The sequence below is a fragment of the Mytilus californianus genome, unplaced genomic scaffold, assembly GCF_021869535.1.
Source record: "Mytilus californianus isolate M0D057914Y unplaced genomic scaffold, xbMytCali1.0.p SCAF_11, whole genome shotgun sequence".
Taxonomy (NCBI): domain Eukaryota; kingdom Metazoa; phylum Mollusca; class Bivalvia; order Mytilida; family Mytilidae; genus Mytilus; species Mytilus californianus.
The window spans coordinates 27,352,303-27,370,343 of NW_026262593.1; the positions used below are offsets into that span (position 1 = coordinate 27,352,303).

At 32.3% G+C, this 18,041-nt stretch overlaps 1 protein-coding gene and 1 long non-coding RNA gene across 5 annotated transcripts in view; both read left to right on the plus strand.

The window, feature by feature from the left end:
- The first annotated feature begins 771 nt into the window (after positions 1 to 771).
- Positions 772 to 4,190, plus strand: LOC127719831 (uncharacterized). Its single transcript, XR_007990496.1, has 4 exons — positions 772 to 957; positions 2,092 to 2,212; positions 2,587 to 2,674; positions 3,657 to 4,190. It is a non-coding gene; the product is annotated as an uncharacterized LOC127719831 (long non-coding RNA).
- Positions 4,191 to 7,339: 3,149 nt separating this feature from the next.
- LOC127719797 (uncharacterized) overlaps positions 7,340 to 18,041 on the plus strand; it is a 31,594-nt gene continuing 20,892 nt past the window's right edge. For 2 of the 4 annotated variants that reach the window (XM_052226069.1, XM_052226070.1), the window contains exons 1-2: positions 7,340 to 7,499; positions 16,084 to 16,146. In XM_052226069.1, coding sequence (XP_052082029.1) covers positions 7,461 to 7,499; positions 16,084 to 16,146 — 102 coding nt within the window. In that variant the 5' untranslated portion in view covers positions 7,340 to 7,460. Of the gene's footprint in view, positions 7,500 to 16,083; positions 16,147 to 17,138; positions 17,330 to 18,041 lie in introns of those variants that run through there. The other 2 variants (XM_052226072.1, XM_052226074.1) reach the window with 2 other exon arrangements.

Here is an 18,041-nt window from a genome sequence, read left to right on the forward strand (position 1 = left end):
TTATTTCGAATAGACAGAAAAAATATCACAGTCATATGAGCTGATAGACAAAAAAACTTTGAGCCAATCAGAAGACGTGTTACATCCAAAATTAAATTATGTTGACTTGCTTATTAAAGATTCTATCTATCTATTATAGTTTTAAGATATTAGTCAATAGTTTAATTTATTTGTAGTTTTCAAAATAATATACCCCTATGTTCTATTTTTAGCCATGTCAGCCATTTTGGTTGGCAGGTGGGGTCAGCGGACAGATTTTCTAAACTCTATACCTCAATTATGATTGTGGCCAAGTTTGCTAAAATTTGGTCCGGTAGTTTCAGAAGAGAACATTTTTTGTAAAAGTTATAACGACGACGGACGATGGACTCCAAATGATGAGAAAAGCTCCCTTGGCCCTTTGAGTCAGGTGAGCTAAATATAGGCAAACATAATAAAGAATAGAGAATAATGGTCTATAAACAAATAAGGAATAAGGAAAAATGGTAGAAAAATTTAAAGAATACAGAAATGAAGAACCCCCCCTATCCAGACCCTCGTAAATGGGATGATGTATACTTATTTCATTAAGTTTATTAAAATCTGATGTAATTTATGTTTGAAGTAAAAGCAACATAAACTCTTTTGTTCTATATACAGTGTAAATACGTTGCTATTGGATTTTCGAAGACTTTCTATGACAAAATTGATAGAATTTATATGTATATGATCCATTCAAATAAAACGGGAGAAATAAAAACAATGAAATTGATTTTAAAATCGATTTGCAGACACAGGTAAACTGGTTGTAGAAATGGAAAACGCAATGAAAACGTTGGCAATTTTAAGTTTAACCATCTACACAGTGTGTGCTTTCGGTATTTCAAGCGATTCTAGACAGGACAGTAACACATTCTATACGATTGCAAACATACAATCGCCTTTTGTATGTGGAATGCTTTGCTTACAGGCAGTGAGGTAAGGCAAACGCTTCAATACTGACATGAAGTAATTGATACTTTTAGGGCTGTATATTCCAGTTTATGATCTACCAATGTATGAAAATTAGTTCCTTTAGTATAAATAAAATATGATAATTTATTGACTGGTTGTTTAAATGGCATTTTCTCAGCAATTTTGGTTATAAAATGGCGGTCATTTTTAACTGGATGGGGAAGTCGGAGTTTCAGGAGGAAGCCACCGATCTTCTGCAGGAAAACTGGCAATCAAGTTAACTTGGCCTTAGATGGGTTTGGTTGTATGGTTTTGAAGATTGTTCTCCTGGCCTTTTACCTGTTTTGATATTACTAGGGTGGCTTAGATATTCTAGAGAAAAGGTCCAAATTGTTTTGATGCTCACAAACGTGTTATTATTGATGATGATGATAATTTCTGTTTAAAGTCCATTGGCAAATATCACATGCATGTGAGGAAAAATATTTTTTTGAGAATATGCTGATGCGGATTTTTAACGTGCTAGATCACAAAGTAACAGTCTGCAGACAGGCATGTCACACTACCGGAACTTTATTTGGACTCTTGAGTCAACCATTTTTTGCTCTTACTCCTAAATGCCACGTGCTTAGCGGAGGAACATCAAATGTCAATTTTAAAAGTCTTTGCTTTGACCCTAATCAAAAAAAATTAAAATTCCAAATCAAGTACGAAGTTGAAGAGCTTTGATGACCCGAAATTCCGAAATGTTTTGTCAAATACAGTTAAGGTTATCTATTTCTGGGATAGAAAATCCTTAGTATTTCGAACAATACAAATTTTTGTTAATAGTTGATAATTTATAAAATATGACCATATCAAATATTAGTTATATTAAACCATATTAAACGAGAGAAAGTTTGCGCTTTTATATTGGTATTTATTTTATTTTATAAACTTTCTGTTTAGTAAGTCTCAGAATTAAAACAATTCAATTATTACTGATTAGCAAGATTTGATGTCATATAAAAATAAGGAGATGCGGTATGATTGCCAATGAGACAACTATATCATGTACTTTTCATTTTCAAACATCCATAACTGTTTCAATCTAAAATATTTTACAATCAAATTGATGTTTCTAGACAGGAAATTAACTTCTACATTTGATTTTCATAGATGTGAGGCAGTCAATTTTAGAGCAGCCAACAACACGTGCTTCTTCTTGGACCAAACTAGTACCAGTACTAGGCTACCAGAGACAGGATATGTTTCATCAAATATTTCAAGTTGGAAGCCGGTATGGATACGCTTGAACTTAACCAAGAAACAATTTTTGCATCACATAATTAGATAAATATTGATATGCCATTTAAATTTTAAAAGGATTTGTTTGCATGTTTTGATTTACATTTTAAAACACATTCTCAGTAACAACTCAAATTTTTTTTAACTACTTGAATAACTATATTGATGCAGTTTTAAAGAATTTCTTAATGGTCCAAAATTCCAGTGTAAGAAAGAGACCTAAGTCCCTTAATACTGAATTATAGTACATTTGTACAATTAACTGAATTGATCTTAACTACTTGTTTGATTATTGTTTGTTCTCAGAAGGTAGAAATGGAACTTAGATGAGCAGTGATTAGCGTAGTACCAATATTTTAATTTCAGGAACTAGCTGGACACTGCCAGACAAAACCATGCAACAACAGTTCCCTCTGTGTACCCAACACAAGTAGCTACAACTGTATCACAGCTGGTGAGACAAAACTAGAATTGAATTAAGTCGTATTGATTAATATTATCAGGCATTTACATGTATAAATATAATATTATTCCAAAGATTTGAAAAACCTTGACAGCAAGGAGTTTGTGATCTGTCACATTTGTTGTAAAATCCTTACAAAAAGTATTTCAAGGCCATTGACTAATAAGATTTTCCATAACTTCCTATCAAAAGTATAAATATATTGATCGGCTCACAATAAAGAGATATAAGAAGATGTGGTTTGAGTGCCAATGAGACAACTCTCCATCCAAGTCACAATTTATAAAGTAAACCATTATAGGTCAAACTACGGCCTTCAACAGGGAGCCTTGGCTCACACCGAACAGCAAGCTATAAAGGGCCCCCAAACATGACTAGTGTAAAACCATTCAAACAGGAAAACTAACGGTCTAATCTATATAAAAAACAAGAAACGAGAAACACATATGAACCACATCAACAAACGACAACCACTGAACATTAGGTTCCTGACTTAGGTACATTTAAGCTTCTCACTCTTTTTTGAATCGATCTATACCTACTAATGAAGAACTCTCTCTATAAGGTGCTAACAAGCAAAACGTACTAAATTTGAGGATAGTTTAACAGGTCTTTTGTCAAATTTTCAATACAACTGTTTCCATCGAATATCCTATACTTTGAAATTGAGCAAAACGCTTTATATGAGGGTGTGGATGGGGGTTTACAGAAAAGAGAATAATAGGCAAAAAATATAAAAAATAGAGAAAAATGGACCAAAAAAATAAAGAATAGAGAATAATGAGGTGCTAAAATATAAAAAATAGAGAATAATATGCAAAAAGTATAAAGGATAGAGAAAAATGGCCTAAAAATTTAAAGAATACAGAAATGGAGGACCCCCTTCCCCCATCACGACCCTCTTATATCAACAATACAGTCCTGTTCCATTCTAAAATAATATTAGAAGTTACATTGTACTTTTATTTTTCAGCATGGGCGTACTAGAGTACACGAGATACTATCGATGTGGAAAATCTCTGTAGATGAGAATTAATGTAGTAATTTTCGTTCGAGATACAGTCAACGTCAATTTTCAACGACTTCATGGACACAGTATATATATAATTCACATTTTACGTTTAAACATAATGTAGGATAGAAATTTATGAAAAGCAATTGGAAAGGACTGTATTACAATGTACATGTATTGACAGGAAACTCTCGAATGAATCACACAATATAAATGATATACTCCGATCCGCTTTATAAATATTTCAATCTAAAATCTACAATGTAATGTGTAAATCATCACACTTTGGAAATAAAACCTGTGTGTAGCAATTGTAGAAACAGAAAGCGTGTAAAATAGTGCGAGAGAGAGATTCACAATGGTTAAGGATTACTTGTCCATTATAATATGAATGTGCTCAATATTGTATATGTTATTGTTTTACTACCTGTTAGTTTTCATTATTTAAGCTGTTAAATTTTTTTCAATCAATAAAGTTTTGAAGTGTTGCTGATACCACTGATCCTTAAGTATATTCAGTTTGATGCTCCGCCCAAGCCTAAACAGTATATATTTCCTGTTTCATCTACTGAAATATAAACCTCTAGTACTAGTACATTGTTGATACGTAGAAGACCCAATTTGAAAGTAAAAGAAATCAAGAAGACTGGGTAATGGGTTCGCGGCTATCGACAGTAGATAGATATATACCGATGATGTATTTTTAGAAAATAAGATCGCAAACGGTCAATGAAAGAACGTTTGTAGAGTTTTCATAAATTTAAAGCACCAAATGAAGTTTGTCAATATGATGGATGTTATGCATTCGAAAAGCTATAAAGAAAAGCTAAACAGAATCTTTTCCCATTGCTGCTTTCGTTTTATCAGCTCTTCAACGTTAGTACTAGGTTTTGGATTTTCAAATAATCATGTCTCGCATCACCGGAGAGACAAACACATAGTGTTGCGAATCTGGTGCATACAAATTGATACCGTTGAAGTTGTTCATATATTCTCGGGAACAAATTACTCTCTTTTGCATTTGCGCAATACAGACGGCGGTGTATATAACTTAGAATATGCGAACTCTTTATTTGCGTTTTCTATCACTTGGCATTACATGTTGTTGTCAATGCTTTAAATTTCAGTTTTTAAATGACTTCTTTGTCCATGACTAATATTTTATTGACTATTATTTTACCCCGGTAAGTTGTTTTCTTGATTGTAAACCGAGAACATTGTTCATATACATCTAATGCATAAGTAGTTTTTTTTTTAATTTCATACAGTTAACCAGCATACAGTAATTCATCATTTTTTTTGTGTTTAGAACAGGTCTGGTTGTGTCATTTAAGTCATCTGATGTTCATAAATGCAAGTAACTCATTTCCAAGATAATGCTACATTTTTTTGTAGTTGCTAGTGATTGTTGGAAGATGTTTTGATTCGAGGCACGGTTTGGCAATTTACATTAATAGTTATAATGAAGACAATGTGCTGACCTCTGCATGTGTTTCTGTTTTTTTATGTTGCTGGGAGGCGTTCTCATAAACACCCAACATCTCATTATTTATATTTTTCAAAATATAAGGTCAATTAATGGAGTACAACAGTTATATATGAGTAAGAATGAAGTAAAAAATGAATTGGTAAAACTACATGAAACAAATAAATGTCAAAGAAAACGAATAATTCATAGAGATACAAATAGTAATTGTGCTCGAGTCAATAATTCATGACACAAAATCATTACAGACATAATCAAAGTACTGAAGTACTGAACATCGGATGACCACAAGTTCTTGAGGATGGTTAAAAGCACTTGTCTCAGAAAAAACAACATATCTCTTTACCTAAAACTGAGGTTAATGTACAGAGATATATTTTTTTCTGAGACAAGTTCGTGCGTGGATGATGACTTCAACTTCACCGTAATAACTATTATATTGTAGTGATACAAATCAGTATACACTGAGTTGTTGTTTATATTATATTAAAATAACAGTTACATATATATATGATTTGAATCCATTTGTATATCATTCTATTCTACTATTCTAAAAATAGTGCAATGCAAGTGCATGGTGGACACTTTTCTGTAAAAATTCGATTTTTCTAAGATTGGATACGAGTAGGCATTCATATTTTCCCGCAAAATCAATTACAGAGTTACCGGTCCTTGACGGTATTTTCACAAAACTTTCTTTGAGATATTCTTCCGCATGCTTTAACACAATTTTTCGGTACGTGTGCATTGATATTATCAATGATTTTTTACTTATATATATATATCTAACTACAAAACATTTTCATATTATTAATTTATGTTGTAAACAAAAATATTTTTATCAGTATTCATTGAAGAGATGTATTTATATCAAACGATAAGGAATGTTATTTTGCACTCGTTTATGTGCGCGTATTTATCATGTTTATAGATCGGTTACAAACCCAAAACTAATTTACATAATGGAAATCTAGGCGATAGCAATACATCGGGATGACCTCAAGGTCATCGCGATGTAAAAATTACAAAAAGCAGAGGAGAAGCGCTTTTTATTGTTGTTCTTTGTCTTAATATCTGAAAGTTACTGATAATATTAAATGCTGAGGTAAAGATTTTGTTATCAGTATTGTGTTTTGAAAAGGAAAACAAACAGCGGAATGATTCTTTTACTTAAACAGGTGTTTTTAATTGGTAGGTTTAGAACTTAATATACGTTATGCGACTGACACTACATACATTGTTTGTTGTTGAAGTCCACATCTTGGTAACGTCTTTTTCGTTTTTTTGTTGTGTTAATGTGTTGCCGTCTTATTTACGAACATTGTATACCCTAGGAAGATGGTAACTAACAATACGGTATTTCCCAGGTATGTCACAGATCAGTTATTCAAATTTGTGAGTAAATGACCGATCCTATCACACCATAGAGTACAATGCAATCTTTGTAAATGCCTGCCATCGGAATAATATTTGAACATTCTTAGTGATAGGTAAATAAAGTGGTACAGGTTATCGTCCATCGGTTAGTTTTAAAGAAAACAGTCATTCGTCATTTAGGCTGCAAAAACTGTAAAACGATGCACTGAAGCCTGTCTAATAACCAATATAAACTATTGAATAAAAGCTGTATATTTGTGGATGTTGTTTGAACATTTCTGATCGTGAAAAAGACACTGGTAATCTTTTGCTAAACGCATTACAGTTATTCCTCGTTGGAATCGTAGAGTGTTTAAGTTACGAAGCTACAAACCGTAAACCCGACTACAATTTTCTATTTTGAAAGATTAATATATTAAATACAGTTCAACAATTTTGGACATGTTTTTTCCATTGTTGAATTTTTCTGTCTGTATCATTTGAATAATTGTGAGACATCGTTCATCCAAGTTTAATGCAACTGTGACATTTAAATGTGTATGCATATTGCGAATCTGATAAGATTATGATTTTAGTTTTACCAATTAGCAAAAGACTGCATATTTAAACCATATCTGTAATTGAAAGGGAAAATATTGACAAAAACCACATAGTCCTGTAAAATCAAAGTAATAAGAGAAATTAAATACTGTTTAATGAATGGAGTATTATAATGAATTATGAATATTACAACAATAGTAAACGCTTATAAACAAATACCCTTAGTGTAAACGCATGATAGACCGTAAAAGAAGCTTATTCACATGTAATAGTGTTTATTTGTATACACAACATATAAACAAAAGTGTGATTTAAAAGTTAATTGTGGTAATGATAATTTGTTGAAATGAAAATCTTACAAAATGGGTAGTGGAACCTCGATAGATAACAAGCATGACAAGGTAAGTAAGCATCGATATTGTGTTATTCAAGCTTCATTCAAAAAGTCATTATTTAGATTCATTTTAGTTCATTCCTTTCCTACGAATATTATGTGACACATTCCCCTTAAATTTCAAATCAATTATAGAAAATAGCAAGCGTAATCGTTTTGATTAAAATGACCCCAACCTATTCTGTAAACATTCGAAGTTGAATTGATTGAAGTATCACTTACCTATTCAAACTATACATATTTTTATAGGATTTTATCTTGATTAATGATTCATTGTTTTAAATTAAAAAACAAACAATAAAATAATGCCAAATCACTCACCAGGAGAATTATAGCAGTACAAATTACGGCTAAAAACACACGTGACCAATGAGGAGTGTATCATATATTTGTATTATTACCAAGTAGTCTGTACATCTGTTTGATTGCCAGGCCCAAAGGGTAACATACGCCCAGTAGCAAAATTTTGGTACTGGTATATAATTAAATGATACTTTTTCATGTCAAACCTAGATTTATGGAAAATGTAAAACAAAGTAAAATTAAGGCGTCAATTCCATGATGATAAAGTTATCCCTTGATGGATTTGGCTGTTCTATGTAGACCCTTTTAGTTGTTGATGCTCTCAAACGTTAAATGTATCGGGCTCCGGTAAATATGGGCTCTAGCGTTCCTGATAAATGATTATTCCATAAACACGTCGTAAGCGCACAACTTGGTTGTTATATTTGTTTATCAGAATTACTTAAAAACAAATTTAGACAGTTGGGCTTAATGCAAGTCAATAGGAGTATTGGAAAAAAAACCAACAAAACATGTTATATTGGCATATTGAACAATGTTATTGTTTCATGTTTTTCTAGTATAAAAATAAGAAGATGTGGTATGATTGCCAATGAGACAACACCACACCAGAGACGAAATGGCATAGACGGTTAGCAACTATAGAACAAAAACAAGTACAAGAACATATTTTATTACCAATTAAAGGCCATCAAGGGGCATATAGAACATATTAGGAAAAAGAACATTGATTAGCATAGAAACATAGAATTTAAATACACAATCATAATAAAATCAGACTGTAATAAAGCCTTTCGTTTATAGTATATAACATAGTTACATGACAAATAAATAGATCTAACTCATCTGTTTGTAACTATGTCACCGTACGGCCTTCAACAGTAAGCAAAACCCATACCGCATTCCAAGCTATAAAAGGCACCGAAATGACAAATGAAAAACAATTCAAATGAGAAAACTAACGGCTTGATTTATGTAAAAAAAAATAAAACAAAAAATAACTATGATAAACAGCAACAAACGACAACCACTGAATAGCAGGCTTCTGATTTGTGACAAGCACACACAGACTGTGACGGGTTTAAATATGTTTGCGGGTGCCAACCGTCCCCTAACCTGAAACTGTGCTGTAACAGCACAACATAAGAACAAGATATTAATCAATTTCTTCATAAAATTCAATTTTGATAAAAACTGTTCGGTATATCAAAATATCCTTTATAACATTTGCTTGTTGCTTGTTGCTTGTTGTTTCCCTTTAAATGAATATTGATAAACTTAAATACTGTAAATCTTTATATTTTGCATTATTTAAATGAGCGCATTGCTAGCTAAAGAACTAGGAAAAACAATGCACTACCAATAAACTTTTATTCTGATTGTCAACTCATCCGATACGATGATTGTCTGTTGTCTATACATTATAATTGAAAACAGAATGGAAAGGGAAATATTTATTGATTTCCAATCCATATTTTTCGTTCTACATGCATATAAGTTACACATGGGCAATGTGCTTGTTATATGTAAATGAGTACCTTTATCACACGTATATGTTAAAAAGTTACAATTGACCGTCTAAATGAAAATACCACTTTAGTGTGTCCGAAGAGCTTTTCTGGGCTTATAAACCTTCATAGTCGATTTGCCAATTCCGCAATTAAACCTGTAAATAGAGATTGTACTAGGTGTTAAAGAGAGGCGAAAGATACCCAAGGGACATTCAAACTCATAAGTCGAAAATAAACTGATAACGCCATGGCTAAAAAAGAAAAAGACCAACAGACAAACAATAGTACACAAAACACAACATAGAAAACAAAAGACTGAGCAACAAAAACCCAACCAAAAACTAGGGGTGATTTCAGGTGCCCCGGAAGGGTGATCAGATCCTGCTCCACATGTGTCACCCGTCGTGTTGCTCATGTTAGTACAAACCCGGTAATAAGTCTAAATCGGTAGGTCACATTTGGGAAAAGGGGACGGGATTGTAGTTCCGACATATCCGCTATCATCTGTGAAACGGATATTCCGTAACGGTCAACCAACTCGTGATGACGTCCGTAAAATTTACGAAGGGATTATTTCAACTTCACCACTTTGAACTCTTGGTTTAATAGCTTCCTTATGAGCAGCAACCCTATATCAAGGAAATCATGATAGGAAATACAAGCCCTGGAGTATCGTATCAACTGGGAGATATATACTCCGTATGTAGGCGCTGCTGGAATGTTGCTACATAAAAATGGAAAGTTCACAATTGGGAAGCTGAAATCATCTCTTTTGTCATAAAGTTTTGTTTTCAACCGACCCTCATTGTCAATTTCTAGATGTAAGTCAAGATATGAGGCAGACTTAACTGTATCTGTTGTATCCTTTATCTCAAGTTCGATGGGATAGTTGCGTTCAACATAATCACCAAATTTTGAATTATTTAGTGAGAGAACATCATCTATGTAGCGGAAGGTATACTTTAGGAAGAATATATACATTTTTATTTCCGCCAAGATGTCGTTAAATGAAATTAGATACCTTGCATTTACCATGCTTTTCGATAGCATATGGTCAACTCGCTTAAAGATCCCCCTCTTAATTTTTTGAAAATATCATTCTGCATTGACAATAATATCTTGGTGTAAATTAGATACGCCCATTCGAGCTAACCCCATCAAGGTATATATAATACTAACAATGAAGAACTAGAGAAAAGGGCAAAATATGTGCATTTTTTTTTTTATATAGATTAGACCGTTGGTTTTCCCGTTTGAATGGTTTTACACTAGTAATTTTTGGGGCCCTTTATAGCTTGCTGTTCGGTGTGAGTCAAGGCTCCGTGTTGAAGACCGTACTTTGACCTATAATGGTTTACTTTTATAAATTTTGACTTGGATGCAGAGTTTTCTCATTGGCACTCATACCACATCTTCTTATATCTATATAACGTGTGCGTGACGTGTGTAATATTGAAGTCTATCAAATCTTTTATTTAAATTCAATCTTTAGTTAAGTTAAAAAATCTTTTGATATCAATTGTTATATTTCATAAAAAATTGATTTAAAAAACGTATAAATCACTTTTAATTTAACATACTTTGCATGGACAGCAGCAATTTTTGTCCGGTTTACAAAGAGAAACACATAGTATTTAACGTGTGTTATAACCGAATCTTATCGGTCATTTGAGAATAGACTATTTAATATGTATTGTTTATACATGTAGGTAAATATTTTAATTTTACATTTCTAATGCATGGATATTTAGCTACATACAAAAACGCTTAAATGCTATCATCCCAGCTTGATAATTTAAATGGAAACACTGTTGAAGCAGTAATCGAACTCCCCTTTTGTCACTATCAAAATGTTCTTGTACAGGTTTTTTTTTGGTCAAAGTTTTTGATGGATTTTTTTATAGTGACAACCGTAATTCGAACTCGCCTTTTGTTACTATCAAAATTTTCTTGTACAGGTTTTTTTTTTGTCAAAGTTTTTGATGAATTTTTTTATAGTGACAACCGTCAAAGAAAATTTTGATCAAAAACGTTGACGGACTTGGATGGAATAGATACTCATCCTATTTTTCTTGAAACGTTGATGGGCTTGGACGGGATTTATCCAATCACAGTGCAGTTTTTTTCTTTGACGAAGTTTTGATGAAAAACTTTGATAGTTGATATTAGTTGTCGTTTGTTGCTGTGTATCATATTTGTTTTTCGTTCATTATTTTGAACATAGATTAGGCCGTTAGTTTTCTCGTTTGAATTGTTTTACATTTGTCATTTCGGGGCCTTTTATAGCTGACTATGTGGTATGGGTTTTGCTCATTGTTGAAGGCCGTACGGTGACCTATAGTTGTTAATTTCTGTGTCATTTGGTCTCTTGTGGAGAGTAGTCTCATTGGCAATCATACCACATCTTCTTATTTTTATATAAAAGTCATATTATGATAGGAAGTACGATTCTTTATGGTTGATTAAAACTCGAAACAGTGGCATTAACCACTGGTGGTAACATTTTGTTGTTGTTCTATAACCTATAACCTTCAACCTCTCTTACTTCAAAACTCTTCTCACAGTGTGGTTTCAGTTTTCAAGTAAAAAAAATAAATTAATGCCTACTGCGTGGTCTTATACGATGAGCGGGAACTGCGAAAAAGATAGGAAGGTGTTAAATGTTTTGCCATTACAATGCCAATAAATTTAAGTCAATAATACTGTTGAAAGTTCCAAATAATATCTCAGCTTCCTGTAAAATTCAATGCAATTGATCAAAATGAAATTCAATCAATATTATATTTCTACCAGGAAGCTAACGTTTAATCATTAAAAGTGTTATTATTAATATAGAAATATCTATTATTCAAAACCTACAGTCTGGTTTAATTTATTTTCAACAAAACCTATAGGAGGATTATCCAACGTATATCAATTATGTCAAATTCTTAAATCTCGTGGCAGAATTGATTATATGACTTTCGACGTCTAGGTATTGTGTATTGGAGATCCCAAAGTAAACAAAATATACATGGAATCGTTAATCATTTAATCTTCCGTAAATTTAAATAGTAAATGAAATTTGAGTCTATTCTCACCTGCTGTACGTCATTATTAAAATTATTAATCTTAAACTTGCATGTACTGATTCGTTCCTTTTAAAATTGTTATGTAGTCCAGGCCATATACCAACTCAACACAAATATCAGATTCGGAATCAAAATTAATGATTTATTATATTGTTACATACCAATATAAAATTGAGAATGGAAATGGGGAATGTGTCAAAGAGACAACAACCCGACCATAGAACAGACAACAGCAGAAGGTCACCAACAGGTCTTCAATGCAGCGAGAAATTCCCGCATTCGGAGGCGTCCTTCAGCTGGCCCCTAAACAAATATATATACTAGTTCAGTGATAATGAACGCCATACTAAATTCCAAATTGTACACAAGAAACTAAAATTAAAAATTATACAAGACTAACAAAGGCTAGAGGCTCCTGACTTGGGACAGGCGCAAAAATGCGGCGGGGTTAAACATGTTTATGAGATCTCAACCCTCCCCCTATACCTCTAGCCAATGTAGAAAAGTAAACGCATAACAATACGCACATTACAATTCAGTTCAAGAGAAGTCCGAGTCTGATGTCAGAAGATGTAACCAAAGAAAATAAACAAAATGACAATAATACATAAATAACAACAGACTACTAGCAGTTAACTGACATGCCAGCTCCAGACTTCAATTAAACTGATTGAAAGATTATGTCTTCATCATATGAATATCAGGCACAATCCTTCCCGTTAGGGGTTTAGTATCATACCATCATAACATATATGAGAAGAACATAACCCGTGTCATGCCAACAACTGGTTTTTAAATAAATGTGTTTAGTGCCGATGCAAAGACCCTATAAGTGAATCAATATTAACGCCAAAATATGCAATCTTTAATGACCTGACAACAGTATCGTAACTATATCCCTTCTTAATAAGTCTATTTAAAGGTTTTGTTAGCTTCAGAGGTGAATACTGACATTTTTGTGCTTTATAAAGAATATTTCCATAAAAAATTGGATGTGAAATAACTGAACGTATAAGAAGTCTGCATGTTGAGCTATATTTACGAATGATGTCCTTATACCGATGATAAAATTTAGTTAATGTTTTGACTAGTTTGTGATATCGAAAACCCTGGTATTATAATTTTTCAGTAATACATAAATTTCTCTCGTTAAAATCTAAAACATTGTTACATACACGAGCGAATCGTACAAGTTGAGATATATAAACACCGTAAGATGGTGACAAGGGAACGTCACCATCTAAAAATGGATAATTAACGATAGGAAATGAAAAATATCATACATGTACATCTCTTTAAGCGTATAAAATATAATATAGGTACAATATGACTTTGATACACTTTCAATATGAACATAAACATAATGTATCATAGCAGAATAGTTTATGTCGTAGATAAAATATGCTATGCCCATTTTTGATAAAAACGTTTGTGCGTTGTCCTTTCAAATATAGAAATATGCTCATTCTCGGTATTTTACGTTGAATGGCAAGGAAAAAGTCAAACATTAATACTATCTACGAATGATCTAGTTACCGGTTTCCTTCTAAAATATTGTAGTATCAAACAGGGAACCAAATGAGATTCATTTCGGACCAAAAGTGTACGGAATTATCCGGACCGACTCTAATAACATTGTAATTGTCTTATATGTTTCACTGTTTAAACATCTGTGACAGTATACTATTATCAGAAACACACGCAGCCAATTTATTTTGTTCATTTTTCAAACACTGTTGATGCAACTACCGAGGCAAAGACCTTAGACGATTTCAGTGGTTCAAAAATTCAAAATAGTTTATTTGTTTTCCAGGCTTAATTCCCCAACAAATCTTATTCAGACATTTTTCATATTTTACAAGAAAACGTCATGGTTTTTTCAAAGATTTTCTTCTCATTTCGTGTTCATTCCGTTTAAGCTCTCTTTTTATACAGCTTCAAATGCAGTTATTCCTGATGAACTCAATGTTAATTCTAATCGTGCACGAGAGTACCTAAAATGGTTATTTCAGAATCACGAGTTGTGCGCACACAAATCAAGTTGTTATCTTGATTGATATATTTGTGGAAAAAATATGCAATATTATTTTTAAAATCTTATATGTTTATAAATAAACTCATCATAGATACCAGGATTAAAATTTTGTACGCCATACGCGCGTTTTGTCTACAAAAGACTCACCAGTGACGCTCAAATAAAAAAAGTCTGAACAAGACCAAATGAAGAACACCTTCATTGAGGACTCAAATTCCGAAAGGTTTTATCAAATATAGCAAAGGTAATCTAATCGTGGAATAGAAAATTCTTAGAATTTCGAAAAATTCACTTTCTTGAAGATATAGAGGCACATAAAAAATAGTTAGACAAAATTAATAAACGAGAATATTATTATAATTGGTAGGTTGTGCAATTTAAAAAATGTTTGTTTTTCTTAAACGTATAATATCATAAAATGAATAAACAGAAAATGATGAATATGATTCACCTGAAAACATTTGAAGCTTTACTTTTTTATAAAAATATCGTTAAGAATATCACATCTTAATATATAGAAGTTGTGGTCTTTTAAGGTCTACTGAATAGTTTATACTTGTCATAATGCTGCATTGCTGCAAGATTGTCGTTTAAATTATAATTGCTGAAAAGACTATACATATTATGGGTTGATATAGATATAGGATTTTCGATGCAAGCGTGTGACAAATATAGATTATAACATGGCATTTTTCTTATCAGACCCCTTATTAGCCCTAGGTCATGATATCAGCCCGAGAGCCGACAGACTCGAGGGATGATTTTGACCATGGGTTGATAAGGGGTCTGATATGAAAAATGACATGTTAATAATAATATATTCTTTTTATCATATACTTCAGCAGAAGACATACAAACTAAAACTATTTTCAAAACTTTGAAACAATGCATTTGTTTTGCATTTTTTAATAATTACATATTTGCCTGATTCCTAATATTTTTTTTATATCCAACTTTGTTAGGTTTTACACAAGAAAACATGTACCATTGAGGTGTATTTTCCGGAATTTGCCGAATGACGTCGAAATGTCATGCGATAACGTTGCAGAAAAGCATGCGTCAATAACCGGAAGCAGTTGATATAAAACGGAAGCAGATGATTTAAACCGGAAACAGTTGATTACAAAAGTCATATCACACGGCTAAAGCAATTCTTCAAATTTAATGAATAAATATATGTACAAATTAGTTTTATCATGGGGTACAGTTATACCATTATTTTCTACTAGTATATGATAAACAAAGAGGTAACTCGTTTTGACCGTAAGATATTTAGATGGTCCAATATCTATGCCTGTCCTGGGTTCACAATGTTATTGTTTTTCCTTTCTCTGTACATTAGCTATTATTCATCTCTTTACAACATCTTCTGCTCACCCAAGACGAATAGTTATACCATTCATGACAATGCAGGGTACTTCGACACAATTAAAACAGTTTAAATTACAGTTTTTTTTCCTATAGCAACGTTCGCCATTTGGTCAAGATTATTTGTTTTTGACTGATGTTCTTGAAGATGCAGATGCACATAAACAGACGACTTCGACACAATTTGTAGCAGTTTAAACTACAGTTTTCCCCACAGCAACATTTGTCATCAAACAATATTTGCCATGTATAATCAAGATTTCTACGTTTTCCATCTTATTTCTGCAAGTTTTGTCTTTTCAGAATTTTCTAGAAGACGTAGAGGCACAGAAGCAAAATGGAACTGTAAAGTCTGGTTCCCAGAAGGTATTACTGTATAAGAATAAATTGAAGTTAAATTATCTTGATTGAGTCGGAACAATTGTTTATCAAAATGTACAATTTCATTTTTTCGACAATCAGTTTTAATGTGTACATTGTGTATTTCTAGCTTTTCAAATACCCACCCTATAAGTTACCGGCTATGATTACGTCAGGCACAATGTGATCCAGATGCCATTCAAAACACTTGTTTTGCTATTTAATTGATTAACAGTAAATTTGTGTCTGCCATTCCTATTGCTTTTGCAATACACTGAATTTAGCAATTGTGTGAATCAGAACTTGATCTGTATTACCTGTTGTATCTGTAGTATTGACGGTATATAGTAATAGGTATTACCTGTTGTATCTGTAGTATTGACGGTATATAGTAATAGGTATTACCTGTTGTATCTGTAGTATTGACGGTATATAGTAATAGGTATTACCTGTTGTATCTGTAGTATTGACGGTATATAGTAATAGGTATTACCTGTTGTATCTGTAGTATTGACGGTATATAGTAATAGGTATTACCTGTTGTATCTGTAGTATTGACGGTATATAGTAATAGGTATTACCTGTTGTATCTGTAATATTGACGGTATATAGTAATAGGGTGTGAAATAGCTGTCCGTCATGTCTGGAATGATATACACAATACAAAAATAAGAAGATGTGGTTTGGTTGTCAATGAGACAAGTCTCCACAAGAGACCACATATCATAGAAGTCAACAACCATAGGTTACCGTACAACCTTCAACAATGAGCAAAACACATACTCTGTTTGTCAGCAGGACAGGTAGCAGGATGGCAATTATGTTCACAAAATGAATGCTATTTATGGTATTTAAATAAATCACTATGTATGTTATGAATCAGATTGTAACCAAAATAGTTTAAGTGACGACTGGTTTTTAAATTACTGATAGACATCGAAATATTTTAATTGTTGTTAATGTCATCACGTAGCTTGCTTGTGTAACGAGGAATTTGGTTGGACAATAAAGCGGAAGAAAAATATGACTAGAAGGAAGACTAATATATACATATTACATAAAAGCAAAACTTCAAATGAACAAACTTTACAAAGATTCACTACATAATATTTAATCCCATGTGTTCATCATAGATAATCTTCTTTGCATGACTTTATAAAGAATTGGACCTATAATGGTAAGACATGTGGTAAGACGAAATGTAAATGTACATATAGTTATTCGTGTATTTAACTCGAATCATGTTTATATAAAAGGTGTAACTGCGTGACTTCAACCAGAAATCGAAGTTTTGTTCTTTGGTTCTTAATTTGATGTCTTTAAAAAAACTAATCCTAACAATAGTATACAAGTAGTTACATTTTTGTGTACGAGAAAATGTTAATGTGTCAAAGTATATTTGCTCCTCCTAACAGAGGTTCCTGTGGAAACTTATAAGAATTGCTTTAATATCTGTTCCTGTTGGAACAAATGTTCTATACCTTTCATTCCGACAGGAACAAATACTGTTATATTTCTTCTAGTGCAAATAATATTCCAGAATATGTCTTCCACATTTGGAACTAATATTATAAAGGAACTTCTGTTCCATTACATATGTTCCTGTTTCATGCAAGTAGCCTCGTCAGTAGTTAATGTTTGTTGAATCTTTGTGTTTTTGCCCTATAAGCACTTTTTTTTTATCTTTGGGAGACCTCTTGATTTTTTTTAATTCAGGGCGGGCTAAGACACTTGTCTATTGGTCATTGTTCAAACTATGTTTGTCCTATATAAGTATTTTGTGCGTGTCGTGTTGTTGGGTCGCTGTTTCATTGACGTATACGTCACATACCTTTGATTCATAAAAAAAATAAATTTGATTTTAAAATTTTCATTGGATGATTTTCTGATAAAGCAAAATT